The sequence below is a fragment of the Cervus canadensis genome, chromosome 7 (assembly GCF_019320065.1).
Source record: "Cervus canadensis isolate Bull #8, Minnesota chromosome 7, ASM1932006v1, whole genome shotgun sequence".
Classification (NCBI taxonomy): Eukaryota; Metazoa; Chordata; class Mammalia; order Artiodactyla; family Cervidae; genus Cervus; species Cervus canadensis.
The window spans coordinates 42,402,522-42,429,552 of record NC_057392.1 but is presented as its reverse complement, the minus strand read 5'-3'; the positions used below and the strand labels follow the sequence as shown (position 1 = coordinate 42,429,552).

General features: G+C 36.0%; 1 protein-coding gene across 12 annotated transcripts in view; it reads right to left on the bottom strand.

Annotated features, from left to right (window-relative positions):
• The window catches only part of STXBP5L (syntaxin binding protein 5L), a 339,029-nt gene that overhangs the window by 141,304 nt on the left and 170,694 nt on the right, over positions 1 to 27,031 (bottom strand). For all 12 annotated transcript variants that reach the window (XM_043473078.1, XM_043473085.1, XM_043473077.1 and 9 more), the window contains 3 exons: positions 13,037 to 13,115; positions 7,275 to 7,429; positions 2,561 to 2,633 (listed from right to left, as the gene is read on the bottom strand). In XM_043473078.1, coding sequence (XP_043329013.1) covers positions 2,561 to 2,633; positions 7,275 to 7,429; positions 13,037 to 13,115 — 307 coding nt within the window. The remainder of the gene's footprint in view (positions 1 to 2,560; positions 2,634 to 7,274; positions 7,430 to 13,036; positions 13,116 to 27,031) is intronic.

The following is a 27,031-nucleotide window of genomic DNA, read 5'->3' as shown; positions in this document are numbered from 1 at the left end:
TTATACATGTTTAAGATCATTTCCTATGTAAATCAGAAAGCAAAGTGGGCATGCAGACATATCAGTGTAGTAAATTTTATATCCTCAAGCCAATTATCATTTTTAAAAAGGGTATCTGTATGGAACCAAATTAAGAACTCCTAGAGCCACAATACACTGTGCACTTCTTTTGTACTGAGTATACCAGGCACTGTGGCAGACGGAGTGAGTATTATACATGCTGCATCTGTTCTCAGACTGTGTGACTGTTACTTCTGATACAATGTACTCTGGGATGGGGGGAGGACCATTAAAAATAATTTTCCCTATTTTCCCCATATTTACGATTTAGAAACTTAATCAGAAACTTGGTTCAAACTTCAGAAGAGCATGGTGTGTGTGTCTATGTGTGTGTTGACAGGAGTTCTCTCTTCCCTTCAATTTTAATGGTTTCCTAGTTAAGAATAGTAGTTTATGGAAAATCATGTACAAAAGAGAACGTTAAGTTTAATAAATGGCAAGTAGGTTAAACTGAATGGATCTGAGATTCCCTGTTTCAGAGTAGAAATCATCAATATTTTTGATGTCAAAGAATTAGAAGTAAAATAAGTAGATCACCTTGAAAGTTCAGATCTACAAGCTGGGATCTGGTAATAGCAAGAGGTTACAATGATAGACTGCTGAGAAAGTGAACAATATCACGAAAATGCTTGGGGAAAATAACTTTATCATATGGGCATAGCTTTCTTTAGCTATTTAAGAAAGAATAGCTGAAATATATGATAAATTTTACATGTGAAGTGTAAATTGTTGTAGAAGTGTAAATCCAAGAAACCAAGAAGAGGAAAAAAATGTAAGTTCTAATGCTTGCTTTCATGTAGAGGATTAAATGGAAAAGAAGGAAGGAATAAATTTATTTAGAAAGGAGGAAAAAGCTACAACTTAACATTAAACATGGCTAAAGGGTAACTATTTGGAGGGAAAGAGACCATGTTCAGTTTTTGACACATTAAACTTCTTGTATTAGACAACAAAATAGGAAAGTCGCATAGATTTTAAAACAAAACCGAGTGCTGAAGAAGGCAAAATATTAGATAAAAACATGCAAACAAAATGTCAGTTCACATACCTACATAAGGTAAGTATGCTGAAAGCATAATTAATGTATAAAAATGGTAATTTTATGTTATTATTTTACCACAATAAAAATTTTTAAAAAGAGTAAATACATACTAAAGAATGTGAGTATTAAAAGGAGAGTATAGTGGATCTTGGGGGATGTTAGACAATTAGACAAGGTATGAAGAACCAATAAATATGGCATAGAAGGAAGAGCTGACTACAAGTGAGATTAGAAAAGTGTATTTTAATAAAACCTATATTAGAACTTAAGAGAAAGAGGCATAAATCCACACTTGAACACAAAATTTACTCAGTTTTATGTTGACAAATAAAGTAGCTAGGCAGAATTCAATTATGGTGATATTATGGACCAATTCTATTCCCTTTCAAAATATTGAAATATTATATGATGCAAATGATCACAAAGAACAACTTTGGCTCTTATACTTACAAACTACATTGAAAGTAAAACTCAGACTGTACTTCATTCAACAACAATTTATTAAGAACCTACTTCATGTGGAGACAAAGCTTGTTCTTCATGAGGCCTATAGTCTAGTAGGGAGACAATCTTTAAAATATTTCATTTTGTCAAAGCTATGAAGGACAGGAACGTGGATCTAAGACAGCCCTTAATAGGATATTTGACCAAATTATACAGATAATGAAAGATTTTCTTTAAATGAGAAAGTGATATCTGAGTTGAGATTCTTACAGATGTTAATAAGGAGAAAAAGGAATAGAAAATTTTCCATGCAGAAGAGAGAGGATGTATAAAAGCTCTGCAAATATAAGGAACTAAAAAATGATCAGAGTATCTAGAACATAGTTTGAGAGAAAATAAGCTTCATGCCTATCATCATTGACAATGAAAATATGTAGCAGGAAGACAGGGTTTATGAAAGTCAAGTCTACTTTTACTGTCCATGTAAAGCAGTGGGGAGTACCACTCTAACAGCGAATTTTATATTTGTTTCCACTGCCCACAACATAATGAAAAAAAAAAAGTATAAGAAGGTATCTATCTTCTCTTCCAGATCCTGATCATCTATATTGTCTGCCACAGTAGTCCAATAATACTTTTATCACATGAATTTTTCTTTTAAAGGGTCAGCAGATAGCCAGACTGATTTTATAACAATTGTTTTTGCTTAGGGAAATGGCAGAAATGAGATCCATTTTATGTGTCCTGAGTCTCCAAATGCCTCTTTCTAAACATTAGGGGCTGCCTTGAAAATATCTTGTAAAATTTTCAGTGTCCCCTAAACTCTCCTGGTTTAGTTTTCATTATTGAACCAAATTATATTTATGTAATTCTAAGAAAACAATATGCCACATAAAGAATATTTACCACCTAAAGAATTCTAATGCCAAATTACCTATAATGTCCTCCTATATTTCGACTGCAATAAATAGAGTTTAAAAATAGTTAGTGTTAATCTGTACATGGACAACTTACTTGCTTTGTGTCAGATCAACTACAATGAGATCTTTCTCCAGGAGTACTGCAACAGCATAAGGTTCTTGAAATTCTACAAGTAGGAAAAAATGGAAAAGTTTTCATGTTTAACATTTTATAAAATGTTTATAAAATCACCAAACTTGTATTCCTTTATTTCCTGTACAAATGTTATTTAAATGATTTGAGAAGACCAAAATATAAGCCAAAGTAAGAAGTAATAAAGAGCATATTTTTAAAATATATGTTGTGTTTCTCAAACAATGTTTAAGACCATTATAGAGAGCAAGGAAAAAATGAGAAGCCGCAGAGCATAAAGTTAAATGTATCTCAATAATCATGAATGTAGTAGATTATCTGAAGAGAGTGAGTCTGTCACCTCCATTTCACATTTATCTTAGTCTTCCACAACCTTCCATTCTAGATCTGATTTCATGCCTACAGAGAGATATGCTAAAGAAATAGTTCTGCTTCTTTAACATATGATACATATTCACCTCCCTATGAGAGCAACACTCCTTATACTAAAAAGATTACTTTCAATTCAGTGTGATTTAACAGGTGCTTAAAGACCACATACTATGTGCCCAAGTATATTTCAAAAAAACAGAATCTGAGGATAGCCTAGGATCTTCAAGTTCTTAAAATTCAACCCTCCCTTTCTCTCTTTGGCTAATTTAAAAGTTATTCCTAAACTCAACAAGCACTTGGCAGGAATTCTGGATTCAAGAGTACTCAAGTCTTGACTAGTAAAGTAAAATATATGATCTTCATAGCCCTTCCAGTCCTGAGAAGCTATAGAACCTGTATTTATTTTTTAAGCCACAGGCTATGAGAGAAAAACTAGAAAAAAAATCACAAAAAAAACAAAAACTGAGAAGTCTACCTTTGTTTGGGTGAAAATTTATACAACAGTATACAGTTCTTATATTATTTACTACTCAAACTTTTTTCAAACTGAGGCATTTCCCCCTTCACCTTTAGAGTTTTTTTTAAAGTTTTCAACATTATTTCAATACTTTTGGGGCTTGGGGTTTTGTTTATCAGCTTAAAGACTACTACTAGTTTCCTCTTTGTCTTCTCAACCCTCTCTAGGAAACTCACTGGTTGGGAAGCAATGGCTACAAAAATAAAATAGGTGAGACACTGGTATGAATGAGTAAAAGTTGTAAATAAATTATTATTTTTATAGTAGTACATCTGTTGTAGATTATGGTTTCTTTTCAAACAATAAAAACAGGTAGCAAAAATTTTACCTTTGTAGAAGTACTTGGAGTACTATGTGTGGTAACCACTGAATAAAAAAGATTTCCTTTGAGTCAGTATTAGCTTCAATTTGTGTCTATTTATTAACAATTTGACCATAGACAAATTAGTTAACTTTTTTGATTTTCAATTTCTTTATACATTGAAATGGCAAGATAATAACTATCTTAGACTGTTATGAAAATTAGATGTATATAAAGACATTTAATATACATCTTTAATATTTAATGAGCTTCCGTGGTGGCTCAGATGGTGAAGAATCTGCCTGCAATGCGGGAGACCCAGATTCGGTCCCTGGGTCAGGAAGATCCCCTGGAGAAGGAAATGGCAACCCACTCTAGTATTCTTGCCTGGAGAATTCCACGGACAGAGGAGCATAGTGGCTACAGCCATGGGGTTGCAAAGAGTCAGACAACACTGAGAGACTAACACTTTCACTTTCAAAGATGTTTAATGCAAAGCCTCGCTTATAGTAGGTACTCACTAGATGCCAACTGTACTACTTTCGTCATTAGATTTGTTGCTTCTGAATAGGCTCAGCCTTTTAACCCTAGCCCCCAACAAGAAAGTTGAAAAGTTTTATCATAATTACTACTTCTCTGAAGAGAAATGTATTATTTATGACACTTGCAGAAGACCAGATACAATTAAATATAGATGTAAAAACTGACAAATTCTGAGTATTATTGGTTAATAACTCTGGGCAAAGCCCTATGAGGTAAGAGGGTTAGGCATTTCTGTATTTTGAGAAATAGGTTGAACTGTCAGATGTCACAAATGATTCAGCAATATTAAAAACTGTTAATAAATGTATTTTGTTTAATATATGCATAACATTTATCACTATGTGGCTATACAGAAGATTAAAGTTCTGTATTTGCTAATATAGAATCATAATTAAAATACTATATACTGTTAAGTGAAAAGAGTGTGAGAACAGAGTATGCTGTCATCTTACAAAAGAGAGATATACATAAATAAGCATACATATGCATACATTATTTGTGGGAGAATACATAAGAAACAGTAGTAGTGGTTGCCTCTGAAAGGGCAATGAGTAAGTTTTCATTATATACTGTGGCATACTGTAGAGTTCTTTTCTGGCATTTTCATGTACTATTGCTTTAATCAGAAATAGTTAATAAAATACACTTATATTTTATTGAGTCAAGTGAAATTTCTCCTAGCTCCTAATAAATAAAAAGTACCATCCTCATTACCGTTTCTCTGAAAAGCAAAGTAATATACATGGTTTGGCAGTAATTAGACTTGGTTTACAGTACATTTATAATTTGTTTAACATTACTAGAAATTGTCCTAACATCTCTACTGATATGCAGAAATGTATATATACATATAGTGTTTGATCTTTGAAACCACACATTTTCAGATTCTATTGCTGGCATGCATACCTTCTTTCTTGAAGAAGAAATTTTCCTAACCTAAGTTTTTGGTCCTCTGTTCTTTCTTTTTTTGTTCATTAATCATTCATTATCATAACACCAAACAGCATATATATTATGATGATTCAAAAATAAATAGTAAAGACCTCCTCCCTCTCTCTTTTATGCTCTAAACAACTGTACTGACTTAAATTTATCTTCTCTACTCCCAAGAACTGTTGTTACTGCTTATAAAACCACTATTCCTAAAATGTTATCTTTGACTCATATTACTCCCTAATATAACTGTTGACCAAATTCAATGGGTTTTCATTTTCTACTCCTATAAGCAGCAGATCAAGTTGTCATAGCTTGATCATTTTAATGTATACTATCACAAAGCCTCCCCAGTTGGAATCCAAAGTTTTAGATTTCAGTCTCTCTCTTCAAACCCACACAATAAAACATTGCTTTCTTTCATTTAATATTTCCTCCAAATTCCTCTGTAGTTCCAAATATCTACAAAAGGCTTTCAATCTTTTCTCTGAATTGATCCCATTCTAGCAAACTCACAATTTCTAAAACCTTTACTCAATATTATTTTCAAGGCCCAAGTCATTCTTCAAGTCCTATCTAGAATCCTACATTTTCTGTAAGCTTTGTATGAATATTTCATGTAATATTTCAGTCATCAACTACCTGACTAAACTATAAATTAGCACATTATTTAAACTCTGACTCATAACTCTGCACTTAATTAAGGCATAATATGTTTTAAGTCATAATTATCTTCCTTTTGTGGCCAGATTTTCTACAATTTGACATCAGAGGTCGATTTCATACTTTATCCATTTCTCACCAAGTTCTTGTTATACTGAGGCCATAGAAACATCCAATAAATATTTGTGGTTAATTAACAGCACAGGTAATTTGTCTGCCACTGGCAACTCGGAATAAAGTGCCACGTTTTTATTTCATATCACTTTATTCTAGGTTTTAAACATGAAACTCAGTAATTTAAAACAAATTAATACATTTATAATAAAAGTATTTATAGATTACAAGATGAGTTCCTCTGCCCTTCTAACAATCATGTGGGGTCAATATTATATTTTTTCTACAAATGATAAGTATGAAGTGATTTGTCCAAGATCACATGGCTAGTAAGTGACAGAGCTAACTCATAAACTCAAATATTCTGTCTCCAAGTACAATGTTGTTCTCTCTACACCTATATTTTCCCTCCTGAAAAACAGTAATATATATGTGTATGAATATACATATTATGGTTTTTTTCATTTATTTTTATTAGTTGGAGGCTAATTTTTAATCGTAAACTCATATTCCCCTTCTGCATTTCATCCATCTCAATTTTTAGATTTCATTCATCTCAATTTTTAGATTTCATTAAGATATATTTCATCATTAGATTCCATTATACAGTTTGCATGTAAGTTTAGACTAGATTTTATGTTTATAAAAAGTCTTTATATTTGGGATGATAAAAATACCTAAGCACCTCTCCTTTCAAAGACTCTTCTAATTTTTCTCAAAATTTAAATAAATCACTAACCACACATCAGCAATCCCAGAGTAATCACAGGTGCTGCAGTTGCATCTGAAGCAAAGTCAGATGTGAAACAGATGCAGCACCGCCAGAGTTACAGATCACTGATATCAGGTAAGTGCTTTAACTTTGATTGGCACAGGAATGGGATGGGTGGAGCTGGTCTAGGAGAGGCTATTAGGAGACCTCAGTTTCTCCAAGTGATTTCACCCCGGACCCCGATCGGACCCTCCCAGCTCAGCTTCCACCATCCTTATCAAAGTTTAAAGCACTTACCTGATATTAGAACCTGAAACTCCAGCACTGTTGCACTACATTTGTCTTACTTCCAGTCTGTCAAGTAGGTACAGTTGCAGAGCCTGCTCCAGCACCTGTAGCTCACAGTGTTGTATCACAGTAGATGTCAGCTGCCAAAACTAAAAATATTTAAGCTTAATTTTGTTAGGAACTTATCATTTCAAAAATTGTTTTTCAACATCGCTTCATTTTAGTTACTTACCATTTGGATAGGGTGTTTCACATAAAGTTAGAAATTCAACAATAGGATGATCCATTTCAAGCACTGTAATTGCTTTTCCATGCATGATAGTTAAACTTGGTCTTCTGCAAGCTTTGTCATAGGACAGTCCACCAGAAAATATTATGAATGGTTCACTACAAAGGGAAAAAAAACGAGAGTTCCTTAGGATGACACAACATCACAGGATTGAGGCAAAAAAGAATGGACTTGGTAGGGATTATGTACAATAATTGTCAGAGCAAAAGCCTTTTCTGCTCCCAAATATCTCACCCAACAAATTTACTATTCTATTTCCCTTTTACTTGATGTACATTCTCACTGTTAAAATTACTAATGAATCAGCCTGAAGATGTTGAGGTGAGATGGGGAAAAGGCAGTAAGGTTGGTCAGGGGAAAGATGCTCACTGACTCAAAAGAACATCACATGTGGTTGGTTCCCAAACTCTAAATTACTACTATTAGAATGTTAGATAATATTAGTTTATCATATTAACCAGTAGGCATGTGAGGTCCCAAATCACTAAGAAATAGAAGCAAATTTCAATATAAAATGAAACGTGACAATGGCAAGCCCAGAATAGTGGAAGGTAGCATGAAAAGTCTACGTAATGGTGTTTCTATATAAAAGGGTTATGACAAAAAGATGGAGAAAACTACATGTAAGGGGAAAACAATTCACCAAAAATAAATGTGATCTTCTCAACTTTACCTAGGGTAAGTCAATTTTATTTAGCTTGTAAAACTAACTTGGAACAAACTTTCATTTCTGTTAACTGCAAGTTACAGTTAGATAATAGAGGGGGTCTAAGATGATCATAAAATATTACAGCTGTCAGAAAGTTATTAAATATTTTCATAACTTTTCATTTTTCTTTTCTCAAATATCTATATCTCCAGCATATGTATATAAAAGAAAATGTGTGTTGCTATGAAGCATTTTTCAATAAGTAAAGACCAGACTGAAAATATTCTCCAAAAATTTTTTCAAGAAACTAGACACTTTTATTGTACCAAATTCCTTGAGAATATATGCTTCACTAAATAATTCACTTCTATCTATCTGCTAAACTGAAGAATCTACTTGTTTCTAGAACTCACTCTATAAGAACCCCTGTTCTTTTACACATTGTATTGTATGTAGTACCAAACATCATCAAAGGGACATTTGCATCTTATGTGGGCTATATAATAACAAAAAAGTTTTTTTAAAAGTTTTCATCAAAACTTACATATAAAATGCCTTTGCTAATTATTATTTAAAGTTTTGTCAGTATTTTCACACAAATAATTGAGTTGTAAAACAAATATGGGAAAATGCTCTAATTTACTTTCCTTGAGTCTTTGTATCATTATATTGAGGAAAAGAAGCTAAGATCAAAAGTTACATAATATATAACTACACTTACATGACAGCTCAAAAAGTCAAAACTATAGTGACAAAGTACAGATCACTGGGTTCCAGAGGTTAGGAGTGGGGAAAGGTGTAATTGTTAGGGACTGCAAAGATAATTTGGTGCATATGGAAATTTTCTGTATTCTTATTGTGGTTGCAATTTCAAGAATCTATACATTTGCTTTAAAAAAAATCTATAGAACTGTATACCAAGAGAAAAAAAGGCTATTGTATAATTTATAAAATAGATAATACAATAAAAAAAGCATTGAGATTTTGTCTCAATGAAGGCAAAAGGATTAAATGATAAATTGTGTAATATAACAAACGTGTAACATCTGTTGAGTATTTATGATGTTCCAGGTATTTTGTGAAGAACGTCACATGCATTATTGTATTTAATCCTTAAGATTTACCAATCAGAGAACTACCATTATTATTCCCATTTAATAGATGGGTATACTAAAGCTTGGAGAATTTAACCACACATGAAGTCTATCTGTAGGCGGCTACAATAGGAAAGGATTAAAAAACTAGCAGAGAGTAATTTTTATTAACGACAGAGAACCTGATAATGCTAGTGATAGCAGGTAAAGAGATCATTATTTGTTTTTTTTAAAAGGATAAAATTATTAAGCCTGAGACCATTGTGACTGGAGCTGCAGCAAGCAAATTGGTGACGAGGGACCAGTGATCCCTGAGCAGGTTTGGGAATGGCTGGTCCGAGATAACATTAAACAGAAAACATACGCTTTATACCAGTTACCTGTGCAGACCTTTAAGGGGCCCAGCTGCTGCAACATACATGGTAAAGGAATGTGAAGTTGCTCAGTCGTGTCTGACTCTTTGAGACCCCATGGAGCCTACTGGGCTCCTCCAGCCATGGGATTTTCCAGGCAAGAGTACTGGAGTGGGTTGCCATTTCCTTCTCCAGGGGATCTTCCTGACCCAGGGATCAAACCCCAGGTCTTCCACATTGCAGGCAGATGCTTCACTGTCTGAGCCATCAGGGAAGCCCTGCACACTAAGGTAAGGTTCTTCTTATAAAGTTCCTGCTCCTGCTAAAGCTGTCCCACTTTCTTTACTTCACAAAGTATCTGCTATGTACGAGAAGGAGCAGAAACAGATTTATTTCCACTTCCAGACTAGAGTCCACTTTGCTGTGGACTCTACTTCAGTGCTCCTCTGTTTTTGTAGTCTCTTTGTGTTCTGAGCTGTGGATCCACTGCTTCTAATATAGTTGTAAATCACAACAAATTGACACAGAGTTCTACAGTGCACAGTAAGTGGCCTGATAGTGATTATATATTACTAATCATAATTATTTCATGTTAGAAATCTGAATTATTTCTACACAAACTTCAACTACCAATAACTAGAACAAATCAATTTAGAATCATAGAAAAATATTAACAGTGTGAACTAACATGGCTTTATGATGGTAACAACTGCTTTTTAAGAAAAACACTGTGGGCCTCTCATCAAATTTATGATGTTACAAACATCATAATTAAATAGGTACTGTTGATGAGAAAATTAAATTTTTAAAAAGTTAATTTTCAAGGTCACATGGTTGTTTCACTCCAATGATCTTATCATTAAACTGTCTTGCCTTGAATTCCTGATTTCTGAATTACCTTTTCTTTATGTTTATCCTTTTCTCCATTCATCTGGAACTATCCTATCCTCCATCCCTTAAAATCCCATCTCAAGCATCTCCTTTCCTAAGAAGAATTTCAGTGATTCTTCCTTCACTGTACTCCTCCGTACTCCCTTTAGGCAAGGTTAGGTGCCCTTGAGTGCAACACGGTATAACAACCGATGTAAATAATACTGAGCCTGAAGACTCAAGCAAAGTTAAGGTTATAAACGCTGTTTTAAGAAGGAAAGAATATATGTAAAATATTTTCATCCATAATGATTAAATTTTAAATATTTTAATACTTTAGTTACAATAGTAATAAAACTGTGGTTATTTTTACTAGTTATGCATAGTAACATTCAGTCCAGTTCAGTCACTCAGTCGTGTCTGACTCTTTGCGACCCCATGAATCGCAGCACGCCAGGCCTCCCTGTACATCACAAACTCCCGGAGTTTACTCAAACTCATGCCCATCGAGTCGGTAATGGCATCCAGCCATCTCATCCTCTGTCGTCCCCTTCTCCTCCTGCCCCCACTTCCTCCCAGCATCAGGGTCTTTTCCAATGAGTCAACTCTTCGCATGAGGTGGCCAAAGTATTGGAGTTTCAGCTTCAGCATTAGTCCTTCCAATGAACAACCAGGACTGATCTCCTTTAGGATGGACTGGTTGGATTTCCTTGCAGTCCAAGGGACTCGCAAGAGTCTTCTCCAGCACCATAGTTCAAAAGCATCAATTTTTCGGCGCTCAGCTTTCCTACAGTCCAACACTCACATCCATACATGACCACTGGAAAAACCATAGCCTTGACCAGATGGACTTTGTTGGCAAAGTAATGTCTCTGCTTTTTAATATGCTATCTAGGTTGATCATAACTTTCCTTCCAAGGAGCAAGTGTCTTTTAATTTCATGGCTGCAATCACCATCTGCAGTGATTTTGGAGCTCAAAAAAATAAAGTCTGACAGTTTCCACTGTCTCCTCATCTATTTCACATGAAGTGATGGGACCAGATGCCATGATCTTAGTTTTCTGAATTTTGAGGTTTAAGTCAACTTTTTCACTCTCCTCTTTCACTTTCATCAACAGGCTCTTTAGTTCTTCTTCACTTTCTGCCATAAGGGTGGTGTCATCTGCATATCTGAGGTTATTGATATTTCTCCCGGCAATCTTGATTCCAGCTTGTGCTTCCTCCAGCCCAGCGTTTCTCATGATGTACTCTGCATATAAGTTAAATAAGCAGGGTGACAATATACAGCCTTGATGTATTCCTTTTCCTATTTGGAACCAGTCTGTTGTTCCATGTCCAGTTCTAACTGTTGCTTCCTGACCTGCATACAGGTTTCTCAAGAGGCAGGTCAGGTGGTCTGGTATTCCCATCTCCTTCAGAATTTTCCACAGTTTATTGTGATCCACACAGTCAAAAGCTTTGGCATAGTCAATAAAGCAGAAATAGATGTTTTGCTGGAACTCTCTTGCTTTTTCGATGATCCAACAGATGTTGGCAATTTGATCTCTTGTTCCTCTGCCTTTTCTAAAACCAGCTTGAACATCTGGAAGTTTATGGTTCACACATTGCTAAAGCCTGGCCTGGAGAATTTTGAGCATTACTTTACTAGCATGTGAGATGAGTACAATTGTGCAGTAGTTTGAGCATTCTTTGGCATTTCCTTTCTTATGGATTGGAATGAAAACTGACCTTTTCCAGTCCTGTGGCCACTGCTGAGTTTTCCAAATTTGCTGGCATATTGAGTGCAGCACTTTCACAGCATCATCTTTTAGGATGTGAAATAGCTCAACTGGAATTCCATCACACCCACTCGCTTTGTTCATAGTGATGCTTTCTAAGGCCCACCTACTTCACATTCCAGGATGTCTGGCTCTAGGTGAGTGATCACACCATTGTGATTATCTGGGTCGTGAAGATCTTAGGCTAGGCTAAAGAGGTTTTGATCCATCTATCTATCATACTTTGAGAAGAGCAGCTATAAGCAAATATTATATGTACCTGTGATGACAGGAAAATATTATAGTGTGGGCATTTAAGTAATATAAAGTAGAATTATCCAATTTAGACTTAAAACTAAGGTCTACATGAGATTTGTAATTATAGTAATTCTGGATGGGAATATTGCCACTAATAATTACTTTAGGTATAAAGAACATTGCTGATATATAGGATATGGCTGCTATACATACAAGATAAATTTTATTAAATATTATTTTTAATGTTCTATATCTTAACATTTAGTACCATTGTATTACACCAATATACATAAATGTTTATATTCCCAACTAACTTTAATCTTTTCAAATTCAAAAAGTAAGATCTTAAAGTACAGAGACTTAGTTATATATTTAATTCATATGTAATACTAATAAGTAAATAGCTTTTGCTGTTTAATAATGCTAAATGATTGCTACTTGCAATTGCATGGCCAAAAAGCCCTTCATTGTTAAAATTAATGTATATAATACTCATATGAATATTAATAAAAATCTTTAAATAATTAAGTTACTATTTATAATAATATTGACATCATATACATACCCATTGAATAATAAATCTGTTATCAAGGAACATTGTTGTTAATGTTAGTTAATATAATTACGTAAAACTTAACAATATACAAACATTAAAGGATATCTGTATTTCTTGTCGCTCTTTCTTACATTTTTTTTCCATAACCCCCCAAGTAAAAATGCATACCTGTTTCTACAAGTCTTGTATTCTACTTTAAGAATTGGTTTGCAAGATTCAGGTTTTCTTCCTTCTCTTTGACTTTTTCCTAAAGAAAGAAAAGGATTTTATTAAATATGAATTAAATCCTACTTATCCATAAGAATTTTTAAAGGAATATTTTTTTAAAATAATTGTGTATTTTTCATAATCAGATAGACACGTTTCTATGCATTCTAACATTCTTGTTAAATTTATAAATGGTTTACTGAGCCCTAACAATTGACTGTTATATAATCAATAAAGTTATTTGTAAACATATTTTCATTGCTTCACATTCTCCATATATAAGTCTAGCATCATATAAAGTTATTTTAATTACATAAGTTTCGTGATAAACAACTGCAGGATTGAAGACACACACATATATACTTATCTGCATAATGAAATGTATTATGAAAATCCATACTAGGCTTTAAAAATTTCACCTATGAAACAAGAAAACCCTTTCATATGCAGAAAGACTTGTCACTTAAAACTTATGATACACTATGAAAATCATTGCATTTTCATCAAATTCATTTAAAGGAAAGTCCATTAACAATCAGCACAGGTGATATATTTCAAGTTTTTTTAAAATTTTAATGATGAACTCTATTTACATAAAACAAAAATAATAGTTTCTTATAAGGGAAAGATTAAGTTCAGATTACAAGAGTTTGAATAAAACATCAAGAAGAGTTGAAAATGGAAATAAGTATGTCATAGGCAGAAGTAAGCTTTATCTTTATAGTTATAATTTTGCTTATTAATCTGTTTTTTAAGATGACACATTTTATTTTAATAAATATTCTTACATTGCCAGAGCTATTTGTAGACAAAGAAAACTATCATGTAGAGAGATGTTTACATGCATATAAGTTAAAATTTCATCACAGTTTCATAATGGCAGACAAATCCAACTCAGAAGTCAGGACAGTTTTATCCAATTTGTTTAATGGCTATCAGCATACAGTATACCTTATCTGCTCCATGGCATGCTTTTTTGAAATTTCCTTCTTTTTCTTTTACTCTATGTCAACTGAAGAAGCAACCCAATAATAAATATTGACCACTATCATTTATATTGTAAAACAGGATTAAAAGTGTCTATATTATATATGAAAAAGAATTGTTAACACTAAATATAGATCATTACAAAGGGACAACTTTGGCTCAGGGACTCATTCTGTACAGTGGTCGTAGAGCTAGTCAGGGATTACTAAGTTTTGATAATAAAAGGAATTAGAGAATTAAAGGAAGTAACAGACTTAGCAAAGAAGCCCATTCTTCTCAGTTGATATTTTTTCAACCCAATGCTTCTCTAGTAATTGCCAAACCGTTAGTTGACCAAACAGCGTATTTGCAGTTGTGTGTATGTATATATATGGAACCAATTACTATTTTTCAATCAGTAAACATCAGTACCATGCACTGATTTTAGTAGAAAAGAATCATTGTTTAACTAATGTTTTACTTCAGTTTCCAACTCTGATTTATTAGAAGGTGAAAGCTTTCTGCTTTGATTATATTTATTGCCTGTTAGTAACTGAAATATGCTTAAATGTCATATTGTATAAAACAACATTGTCAATAACTGTATTTATTGTTATTCCTTATTTTCACAGTATTGTAGTAAGTGGGAGGGTACAAAGAAATAACTACTAAGAAGCTTAAAATTTACTAAACAAAAAAATATTGAAAATAATGATATGAAGTACCATAAATGATTGATAGACATGAAGTACTTTAGAAGTGGAGAATAAAACTGTGGTTTCCTTTTATAACAGAAGACTTTGTAGAATTTTACAGAAGACTTCCTAGCTATTAGACTAAGAACTTAGCTATTAGACAGAAGTTGGCTAGGAGAGCATAAGAAACGACATGAAGGCAGAATGTTAAGAGAATATGATGATGTATGATGAGAGAGTATGATTAGAGAATAATGCATAAGCCAAACTGGGTAGATTAAAAGATTAATGTAGAAGGAGAGAGGAAAGAATGCTGATGAGGTACAAAAGAGCCATATAATGGCAATCTATGAGACTGACTTGCCATGTAGACAAGGGAAAGCCACTGGAAGCTTCCAAGTTGAGAAATAATATGTGTAAAGCAAGGTCTCTGAAATATTAATATGGGTTTATTTAATAAAGAAATTTTGAGGATGTAAGATACTGATGATGGAAAACAAGAAGATAATTACGAATGTTTAGGAAAAACAGGGAGAAAAAAACTGAAGAAAAGTAAAAAATCTCAAAAAAAGGTAGGATACTATTAATCACACCAACATATGCATTATTGGACTATTAGAAGGAGAGGAGAGAAAGGAGAAAACATTCACAGAAATATTGGCTGAAAATTTTTCTAAATTATTTGAAAGACATTATACATCTAAGAACCTCAAAAAACTCCATGTAGGATTAAAAAAATCAATCTACTCCCAGACACATCAAGGTAAAAATGCTAAAAGAAAAAAAAAATCTTGAAAGGAGCAAGAGAAAAATGATTCCTTGTATATAAGGGATCCCCAATAAGGTTAATAGCTGAGACTCTCTTCAGAAACAATAAGTCAAAAGGCAAAGGAATGACATACTTAGTTTACTGGGAAAAGAAACCCTGTTAACCAAGACTCTTATGTTCATCAAAATTATCTTTCAAAAATGAAGGTGAAATAAAGATGTTTCCAGATAACAAAAACTGAGAGAATGTGTTGCAAGCAGAGCTCCCTTACAAAAAATACACAGAAGTTCTTTAGGCTGAAAGAGTAATATGTACCTATATACAAAGATTATAAGTAAAAGTAATTAATGTAGGTAATTATAAAAGACAGTATAATTGCACTATTCCTCTCCAACCTTAACTGATTTAAGAAGTGATGTAAAAATTAATATGTATATAATTGTAATATGGGATGCTTATTTGAAAATAATAACACAGAGAAGGTTGATGGGAGCAAGGCTACAATGGAGGGAGAAAAGGACATCAAATGGTAACGTGAATCCACAAGAACAAAGGAAGAGAACCATAAATAAGCAGCAAAAAGGCTAATGTAACAAGTTCTATACATACGTGTGTGTGTGTGTGTATGGTAGTCACTCAATCAATCATGTCCGACTCTGTGACCCCATGGACTGTAGCTTGCCAGGCTCCCCTGTTCATGGAATTCTCCAGGCAAGAATAGTAGAGTGGGTTGCCATTCCCTTCTCCAGGGGATCTTCCCAACCCAGGAACTGAACCTGGGTCTCCCACCCTGCAGGCAGATTCTTCACCATCTGAGCCACTAGGGAAGCCCCTATACATACATACCCTTGACTAAATAAATGGTTCAAAGAAAAAAATATTTTTAGAATAATATATGCTACAACACACTAAAACTTCTCAGATGAAACCTAAGCAGTACAGAGAGGGAAATTTATACCTATGAGCAGCTATATTAAAAAAGAATATATGAAATCACTAACCTAACCATTCACCTAAGTCACAGAATAAAAGAACAACATAAACCTGAAGCAAACAGAAAGAAGGAAATAATAAAGATTTGAGCAGAAATTAATGAAGTATTGGGCTTCCATTGTGGCTCAGCTGGTAAAGAATCCGCCTGCAATGTGGGAGACCTGGGTTCGACCCCTGGGTTGGGAGGATCCCCTGGAGAGGGAAAGGCTAACCACTCCAGTATTCTGATCTGGAGAATTTCTTGGACTGTATAGTCCATGGGGTCACAAAGAGTCAGACATGACTGAGTGACTTTCACTTCACTTTAACGAAGTATTAATAGAATAGGAAAAAATATATCAATAGAAAATCAATACACTGAAATCTGGTTCTCTGAAAAGATCAATAAAGTAGCTGAACTGACCAGAAAAGACAGAGACAGAGATAAATGATTTAAATTCTTCCACCAATTCTTCAAACATTCTCCTAAAAACAAAAAAGGAAATATTTGCCAACTAATTCTATAAAACTATTAGTATCATCCATTGTATGAGATCAAACATCCTAATATGAGGCTAAGACAGAGCTAGAACAATGAAGAAGTGAGGTTTTTCTAAATAATGGGAATATGGTTACCATGAGAAAAACCAGTTACTGTAATATACCATATCAATAGAATAAAGAACAAAAATTACACAATTATCTCAACAGACTAAAAAGGCATCTGATGAAGTCCGACACTCTTTTGACTAAACAAAAGGCTCCAACAGAGGAAAAAAAAAGATTTTCTCAGCCTGATAAAGACTATAAATAGAAACCCAGAGCTTACCATCACATTCACTGGTGAAAGAAGAAAAACTATCCCTCTTTGATCAAAAACAACTGAAGAGAGATCAAGATGGTGGAACAGAATCATGTGGAGCTCATATCCTCCCACAGATACATTAAAAATACATCTACATGTGGAACAATTCTCATAGATTCCTACTGAATACTGGGGGAAGATCTCATGTGATCAAAACTGCAGGAAAGATCATCATGTAAGCAGGTAGGACAAAAGCGGGAAAAAAAAACAATCAGGACAGAATCTGCACCCCTGGGAGGGATCTGTAAAAGAAGAAAGGTTCCTTCACCCTGGGAACCCCCTTCAACGGCTGGGAGATCAGCAGTGAAAAACAGGGAGCTTCAGAGGCTCAGAGGAGACTGCAGTAGCTGGCTGTGGTAGGCAGAACAAACAGAGATCAGCACAGATGGTCCTGGCTACCTCACTTGCAGTCTCCAGACAGAGATGCATGTCTGTGGTGCTCACTGGGGGCTGGGTGCTAAAACTTGGGCATCAGTGGATAGACCCAGGGAGAGACCTGAGGTTAGCTGTGCAGAGGCAGCTTGAAGGGGCTACAGTGTGCCCTAGACTGTAACTGGGGGTACACAGGATGGAGCCTGATTTTGCAACTGAAGCCCTGTTGTTAATGTGCAAGAATGGAGGGGCAGGGCCCCACCAACACATGCTCACAGTGGGCACGACTCTGCCTCTGTGAACTCTGGGAGTGCACAAGCACCATGGGCAATCGACACACAGAGGCAAGGCTGAAGTCTGTGTTGATCCCCAGGAGCTGGAGCTGCATGACTTTAGAAGTGGGGCTGAAATTTGAGCAGTGTCCTGTTGGTTTCGGAGGATTTATGCCATAGGCTCCTTTGTAAACTCAGAGCCTGTGAGACATTCAAGCAGACTACTGGTACTCCCAGGGTTGGGTGGGTCTGGCATTAGTAGCTGCCAGGACAAGCAAAGGCCGGGCCAAGGTCTGGATTGACCCTTCAGGCCTCACAGGGGGCCCTGGTGCCTGACTAGTGGACCTGGGCCAACACATCTATGCTGGTGGACTGGTGAGCACAGTGCCTGAGGAACTTCTGGGCTGATTGCTTGCATTCTTATCCTGAGGAAGGGCCGAGGGCAGTGCCAACAAGAGCGTACTTCATGAGCTTGCACAACAGATGTGGATGAGACCACAGAGCACACTTCCCAGGAGACAGTTCCTGGGAGGAACACTTAGTAGCTCTTCCCCCAGTGCAGTATCTCACTCTCACCTACCTCACACCACAGCTCAGAAATGGATCTAGGAGCTACTAGTGCCAACAACTAGGAGCAGACCCTACCCCCAACAGGGCTGTGACAACCACAGAGCAAAATGGAGGCCCCATTCAACATCCAAGGCAGGCTCTGATCATCACAATACCAGTCACACCCATTATCAAGAGGATAACGGGCAGCACCCAATGAGGAAAACTGGGGCAGGCATCCATACTAAAAACAGCCCTCTCACCAAAAATATTACAAAGACACAGGCTACACAGGGATACCCACATAAAAACAGCCCTTTAAGACCACAGTGGACAACTGTTTCTTCTAAATTCAGAGTTGAAGAAATCTAAGCAAAATGAAGAAGCAGAAGTACCACTTCCACTTAAAAGAACAAGAGAAATCCCCTGAAGGAACAAACAAATCTCTCCGGTCTTGGAGTTCAAAAAAGACTAATAAAAATACTAACAGAATTAAGAAAGGCTATCAATAGGAATTAAGAAAGGCAGATCACTGAACAAGGAACTAGAAACTGTAAAGAGGAGCCAATTAAAATTAGAAAACTAATTTTCTGAGACAAAAGCTGAGCTGAAAGCAATAAATACTGAACTTAACAATTCAGAAGAACAAATAAGTGATCTGGAAGAAAAGAATGGAAATCACGCATCAGGAAAGCAGACAGACAGATGAAAAAAAAAATGAAAGCAATATAAAAGACCTATGGAATAATATAAAGCAAGCCAATTTACACATAGTAGGGAAGTAACAGTTAGAACTGGACATGGAACAACAGACTGGTTCCAAATAGGAAAGGGAGTACGTCAAGACTGTATATTGTCACCCTGCTTACTTAACTTATATGCAGAGTACATCATGAGAAATGCTGGGCTGGGTGAAGCACAAGCTGGAATCAAGATTGCCAGGAGAAATATCAATAACCTCAGATATGCAGATGACACCACCCTTATGGCAGAAAGTGAGGAAGAACTAAAGAGCCTCTCGATGAAAGTGAAAGAGGAGAGTGAAAAAGTTGACTTAAAGCTCAAAATTCAGAAAACTAAGATCATGGCATCCGGTCCCATCACTTCATGGCAAATAGATAGGGAAACAGTGGAAACAGTGGCTAACTTTATTTTTTTTTTTTTTGAGCTCCAAAATCACTGCAGATGGTGACTGCAGCCATGAAATTAAAAGATGCTTACTCCTTGGAAGGAAAGTTATGACCAGCCTAGACAGTATATTAAAAAGGAGAGACATTACTTTGTCAACAAAGGTCTGTCTAGTCCAGGCTATGGTTTTTCCAGTAGTCATGTATGGATGTGAGAGTTGGACTGTAAAGAAAGCCAAGCGCCAAAGAATTGATGCTTTTGAACTGTGGTGTTGGAGAAGATTCTTAAGAGTCCGTTGGACAGCAAGGAGATCCAACCAGTCCATCCTAAAGGAGATCAGTCCTGGGTGTTCTTTGGAAGGACTGATGTTAAAGCTAAAACTCCAATACTTCGGCTGCCTGATGCAAAGAGCTGATTCATTTGAAAAGACCCTGATGCTTGGAAAGATTGGGGGCAGGAGGAGAAGGGGATGACAGAGCATGAGATGGTTGGATGGCATCACCGGCTCGATGGACATGAGTTTGAGTAAACTCCGGGAGTTGGTGATGGACAGGGAGGCCTGGCATGTTGCAGTCCATGGGTCACAAAGAGTCAGACACGACTGAGCTACTGAACTGAACTGGACTGAAGTCCTAGGTAATGAAATAAGACAAAATATGGAACAAAAGAGATACAGATTGAGAAAGAATAAGTAAAAATATCTGTCCATAGATAACATAGTCACCTATATGCATGCATGCTAAGCCGCTTCAGTCATGTCCAACTCTTTGTGACCCTATGGACCATAGTCCACCAGGCTCCTCTGTCTATGGGATTCTCCAGGCAAGAATACTGGAGTGCATTGCCATGCCCTCCTCCAGGAGATTTTCCTGACCTAGGGATCAAGTCCACATCTTTCATGTCTCTTGCATTGGCAGGCGGTTTCTTTACCACTAGCACCACATGGGAACTCCAATCACCTATGTCGTAATCCAAAAGCATTGACAAAAGATCTGGAACTAGGAAGTGATCATAACAAGGTTGCAGGATAGATTGTTCATATACAAAAGTCAATTTATTTCCTTTATATAAGCAAAAAAATAGAATTTGAAACTAAAACACAATACCATTTACACTATCATCCAAAAAAATGAAATACCAAATATGTATGCAATCGCTAGGAGTAAAACTAAAAACTCTGATGAATGAAACCAAATAACTAAATAAATGGAGAGATATTTTGTATTCATGCATATTCAGACTCCATATTGTCAAAATGTCAGTTTTCCCAATTTAGTCTATAAATTCAGTGCAATCCCAATCGAATTCTCATCATGCTATTTTGTGAATACCAACAAACTGATTTTTAATGTTTATATGGAAAGACAAAATATCTAGTATTGTCAACAACAAGGTGGGAGGACTGCAAGTAGTGGGACTGCAAGTAGTGGGACTTCAAGATCTACTAAGACTTACTAAAATGATCAAAATAGAGAAAGACAGACAAATAAATAAAGGCAACAGAATAGGAATCCCAGAAATAGACCTCCACAAATACAGCCAACTGATCCTTGACACAAGAGCAAAAGCAATGCAATGGGGAAAAGACAATCTTTTTAACAAATGATGCTAGAACAGCTAGACATCTACATGCCAAAAAAAAAAAAAGAATTAGACACAGATGTTACACTTTTCACAAAAATTAACTAAAAATGGATCACAGATCAATTTGTGTAAACATAAAACTATATAACTCAAGGAGATAACATAGCAAAAAACCCAGTTGATCTTTGGGATGGCTGTGACTTTTTCGATACAATATCAAAGACATAATCTATAAAGAAATAATGGGTAAGTTGGACTTCATTAAAACTAAAAGCTTCTGCTCTATAGAAGATAGAATATTAAAGACAAGTCTCAGACCAGGGAAAAAGTATGTGCTAAAGACACAGTTGATAAAGTATTATTATCCAAAATTTACAAAGAACTCTTAAAGGACTTGCCTGATAGCTCAGTTGGTAAAGAATCCACCTGCAATGCAGGAGACCCCGGTTCGATTCCTGCGTTTGGAAGATCTGCTGGAGAAGGGATAGGTTACCCACTCCAGTATTCTTGGGCTTCCCCTGTGGCTCAGCTGGTAAAGAATCTGCCAATAATGCAGGAGACCTGGGTTTGATCCCTGGGTTGGGAAGATCCCCTGGAGAAGGGAAAGGCTACCCTCTCCAGTATTCAGGCCTGGAGAATTCCATGGATTGTACAGTCCATCAGGTCGCAAAGAGTTGGACATGACTGAGTGACTTTCACTTTCAATTAAAGGTCAACAGTAAGAAAAGCAAACAACCCAATAAAAAAATGGGCCAAAGATCTTAACAGACACTTCATCAAAGAAAATATACAGATGGTAAACAATCATATGAACAATGTTCCACATCAAATGTTAAAGAGAAACGCAAATTAAAGCTATATGAGATACCAAGACACACTTACTAGTATGGCCAAAATCTGAAATACAGACAACATCAAATGCTGGAGAGGATGTGAAGCAACAGTAACTCTCTTTCATCGTGGGTGGGAATGCAAAATGGTATACCACTTTGGAAAACTGGACAATTTGCCAGTTTCTTACAAAACTAAACATACTGTTACCACAGGATGACACTACATTCCTTGGTATTCTACCTGCCAGTATTCCAGCACCAACTTCAGTAACAGTTCATCTACCAGTTGGTGGTCAACAGTCCTGGAGCCTCTGGGACCCTGTGATTGAGCCAGCACTGGCCCTGAGGCCCACTAGGATTCTACAAGCAGCCACCTCATGATCAGGAACCACTAAACACCAGCCGGCAGCATCCACACAAGGCAGGACTTGTCAACCAACTGGCCACCAAACCTACCAGAGTGCCCACACAGTCAATCTGCCACAATAGAAGAACCTCTTAGGGGGAAGCCCTAGAGCACATACCTTGCTGATGAGATGGGAGTGCATTGCTGTGATACATAAGGTGTCTTCTACAGAAAGTCACTTCTCCAAGGTTGAGAAATGTAACTAACCTACCACATCAGTTCAGTTCAGTTGCTCAGTCGTGTCCAACTCTTTGCAACCACATGGACTGCAGCACACCAGGCTTCCTTGTCCATCACCAACTCCCAGAGCTTACTCAAACTCATGTCCATCGAGTCGGTGATGCCATCCAACCAGCTCATCCTCTGTCATCCCCTTCTCCTCCTGCCTTCAATCTTCCCCAGCATCAGGGTCTTTTCCAATGAGTCAGTTCTTCGCATCAGTTGGCCAAAGTATTGCAGTTTCAGCTTCAGCATCAGTCTTTCCAATGAGTATTCAGGACTGATTATCTTTAGGATTGACTAGCTGGATCTCCTTGTAGTCCAAGGGACTCTCAAGAGTCTTCTCTAACACCACAGTTCAAAAGCATCAAATCTTTGGTGCTTAGCTTTCTTTATAGTCCAACTCTCACATCCATACATGACTATTGGAAAAACCATAACTTTGACTAGATGGACCTTTGTCGGCAAAATAATGTCTCTGCTTTTTAATATGCTGTCTAGGTTGGTCACAGCTACCACATATACAAACCTACCACACACATAAAATAAAATAGCAACTTAGACAAAATTGAGATGGCAACAAAAAATGTTCCAGATAAAGGAATAATATAAAATACCAGAATATCTAGGTGAAGTGGAGATAAGCAATCTATCCAAGAAGGAGTCCAGATGAATGGTCATGAAGATGATCAAAGAACTTGAGAGCAGAATGAATACACAGAGCAAGAAGTTATTAACAAAGAGTTAGAAAATATAAAGAACACTCAAACAGAGATGAATAATACAAAAACTAAAATGAAAAATACACTAAAAGGAATCAATAATAGTTTAAAAGATATAGAGGAATGGATCAGTGAGTTAGAAGACAGAGTAGTGGACATCATTGCTGCTGAACAGGAAAAAGAAAAAATAATGAAAAGAAATGAGCACAGTTCCAGAGACCTCTGGGACAATAGCAAGCACATCAATATTTACATTATATGGGTCTCAGAAGGAAAAAAGAGATATAAAGGGGCTGAGAACATATTTGAAGATATCATAGCTGAAAACTTCTCTAACCTGAAAGAAAACAGCTACCCAAGTCCAGGAAATGCAGACAGTCCCATACAGGATGAATCCAAAGAGGAACATATTAAGATACTGTAACTCAGTTCAGTTCAGTTCAGTTGCTAGTCATGTCCAACTCTTCGTGACCCCCATGGACTGCAGCACCCCAGGCTTCCCTGTCCATCACCAACTACCACAGCTTTCTCAAACTCATGTCCATTGAGTTGGTGATGCCATCCAACCATCTCATCCTCTGTCATCCCCTTCTCCTCCTGCCTTCAATCTTCCCCAGCATCAGGGTCTTTTCCAATGAGTCAGTTCTTCGCATCAGTTGGCCAAACTATTGGAGTTTCAGCTTCAGCATCAGTCCTTCCAAAGAATGTTCAGGACTGATTTCCTTCAGGATGGACTGGTTGAATCTCATTGCAGTCCAAGGGGCTCCCAAGAGTCTTCTCCAACACCACAGTTCAAAAGCATCAATTCTTTGGTGCTCAGTTTTCTTCATAGTCCAACTCTCACATCCATACATGACTACTGGAAAAACCATAGCTTTGACTAGACAGATCTTTGTTGGCAAAATAATGTCTCTGCTCTAATGTGTTACTTATGTTCTTCTTGTATTAATGTATTACTTATGTTATTTACTTTGCTGACAAAGTAATACAGTAATTAATATGACAAAAATTAAAGATAAAGAGGGAATATTAAAAGAACAAGAGAAAAGCCACAAATAACACACAAGGGAACTCCCAGTAGGATATCCAGTCTTTTCATGAGAAAATCTGCAGGCCAGAAAGGAGTGGCATGATATATTTAAAGTGATGAAAAAGTGAAAAAAATACAACCAAAAATACTCTATCCAGGAGGGATTTCACTTAGATTTGATGGAGAAATCAAATGATATACAGACAAGCAAAAGCTATAGGATTTCAGCACCACCAAACCAGCTTTACAACAAATATTAAAGGAACTTCTCTAGGTAAAAAAGAAAAGGCCACAATCAGACACAGAAAATTATAAAATGAAAAAGCTCACCAGTAAAGCAAAGATACAGTAAAGGTTCAAAACCATCCACACACAAAACCAGTAGGGGGGCTAAAAGATGAGTCATTAAATCATCTACAACCACAATAAACAGTTAAGAGATACACAAAACAATTAGATGCAAAATATGATATCAAAAACAGTAATTTTGAGGTGGAGGAGAGTACACATGCAAGGTTTTTGAAATGCATTTGAAAGTAAGAGATAAGCAACTGAAAACAATCATGTATATATAGATTGCTATACAAAAACCTCTTGATAGTAACAAATCCAAAAGCAATAACAGATACCCAGATACACAGAAAAGGAAAAAAAAATCCAAGCATAACACTAAAGATAGTCATCAAATCACAAGAAAATAGAACAAGAGAAGAAGAAAGCGGGGGCAGGGGGAAGCTACAAATCCAAATCCAAAACAATTTACAGAATAATGGTAATAAGAACATAAAAATTGATAACTGCCTTAAATATAACTGGACCGAAAGCTTCCACCAAAAGATATAGGATGGTTGAATGGTACATAAACAAGACCCACAAATATGCTGTTTATAAGAAACCCATTTCAGATCTAGAGACACATAGACTGAAAGTGAGGGGGTGGAAAAAAAGTATTCCATGCAAACGGAAATCAAAAGAAAGCTGAGGTAGCAACACTTACACACAACAAAGTGACTTTAAAATAAAGATTGTTATAAGAGAGAAAGAAAAAAAAAAAAAAAAGAGAGAAAAAAAAAAAAAAAAGAGAGAGAAAGAAGGACACTACATAAGGATCAAGGAATCAATCCAAGAAGAAGATACAATTGTAAATATACATGCACCCAGCACAGGAGCACTTCAATATATAAGGCAAATGCTAATAGCCATAAAAGGAGAAATTGACAGTAACACAATTACAGTGGGAAACTTTAACGCCTCACTTTCATCAGTGGACAGAACATCCAGAGAATAAATCAGCAATAACACAGGCCATAAATAACACATTAGAGCAAATGAACTTAACTGATATTTATAGAGCATTCCATCAAAAAGCAGAACACACATTCTTTTCAAGTGCACATGGAACATTCTTCAGAATAAATAATGCTAGGCCACACAAAAAAGAAAAAAGCCCTCAATAAATGCAAGAAAACTGAAATCATATCAAGTATCTTTTCCAAGCAAAACACTATGAGGACTATAAATCAATCAACTATGAGAAAAAAATGTAAAAAATGCAAACACAAGAAAGCTAAACAATACGCTACTTAACAATCAGTGGATCACTGAAAATATCAAATAGGAAACAAAAAAATACCTAGACATAAATGAAAATGAAAAATGATCCAAAACATATGAGATGCAGCAGAAGCAGTTTAAGAGAAAAATCTATAGTATATACAGGTTTACCTCAGGAAACAAGAAAAATCTCAAATAAGCAACACCTAACTCTTGAGAGTCCCTTGGACTGCAAGGAGATCCAACCAGTTCATCCTAAAGGAGATCAGTCCTCGGTGTTCATTGGAAGGACTGATGCTGAAGCTGAAACTCCAGTACTTTGGCCACCTCATGCAAAGAGTTGACTCACTGGAAAAGACCCTGATGCTGGGAGGGATTGGGGGCAGAAGGAGAAGGGGACGACAGAGGATGAGATGGCTGGATGGCATCACCGACTCGATGGACATGAGTTTGAGTAAACTCCGAGAGTTGGTGATGGACAGGGAGGCCTGGCGTGCTGCGATTCATGGGGTCACAAAGAGCCAGACACAACTGAGCGAATGAACTGAACTGAACCTTAGGCCTGTAGCAACTGGAAAAAGAACAAACAAAACCAAAAGTTAGTAGAACAAAAGAAATCATAAAGATGACAGTAGAAACAAAATTGAGTCTAAGAAAAAACAAAAATGATCAGTGAAAGTAAAAGCTGGTTCTTTGAAAATATAAACAAAATTGATAAATCCTTTGCCAACTCATCAAGAAAAAAAAGGAAAGGGCTCACTCAAATCAATAAAACAAGAAAAGAAAAAGAAATTATAACTAACATCATAGACATACAAAGGATCATAAGAGATTACTGTGAACAACCACATGCCAATAAAATGGGCAACCTAAGAGTAACGGACAAATTCTCGGAAAGGCACACCTTCCCAAGACTAAGCCAGGAAGAAATAGAAAATATGAGCAGACCAGTAATGAAACTGAATGATCAATTAAAAACTCTCAACAAGCAAAAGTCCAGAACAAATTGACTCTGCAGGT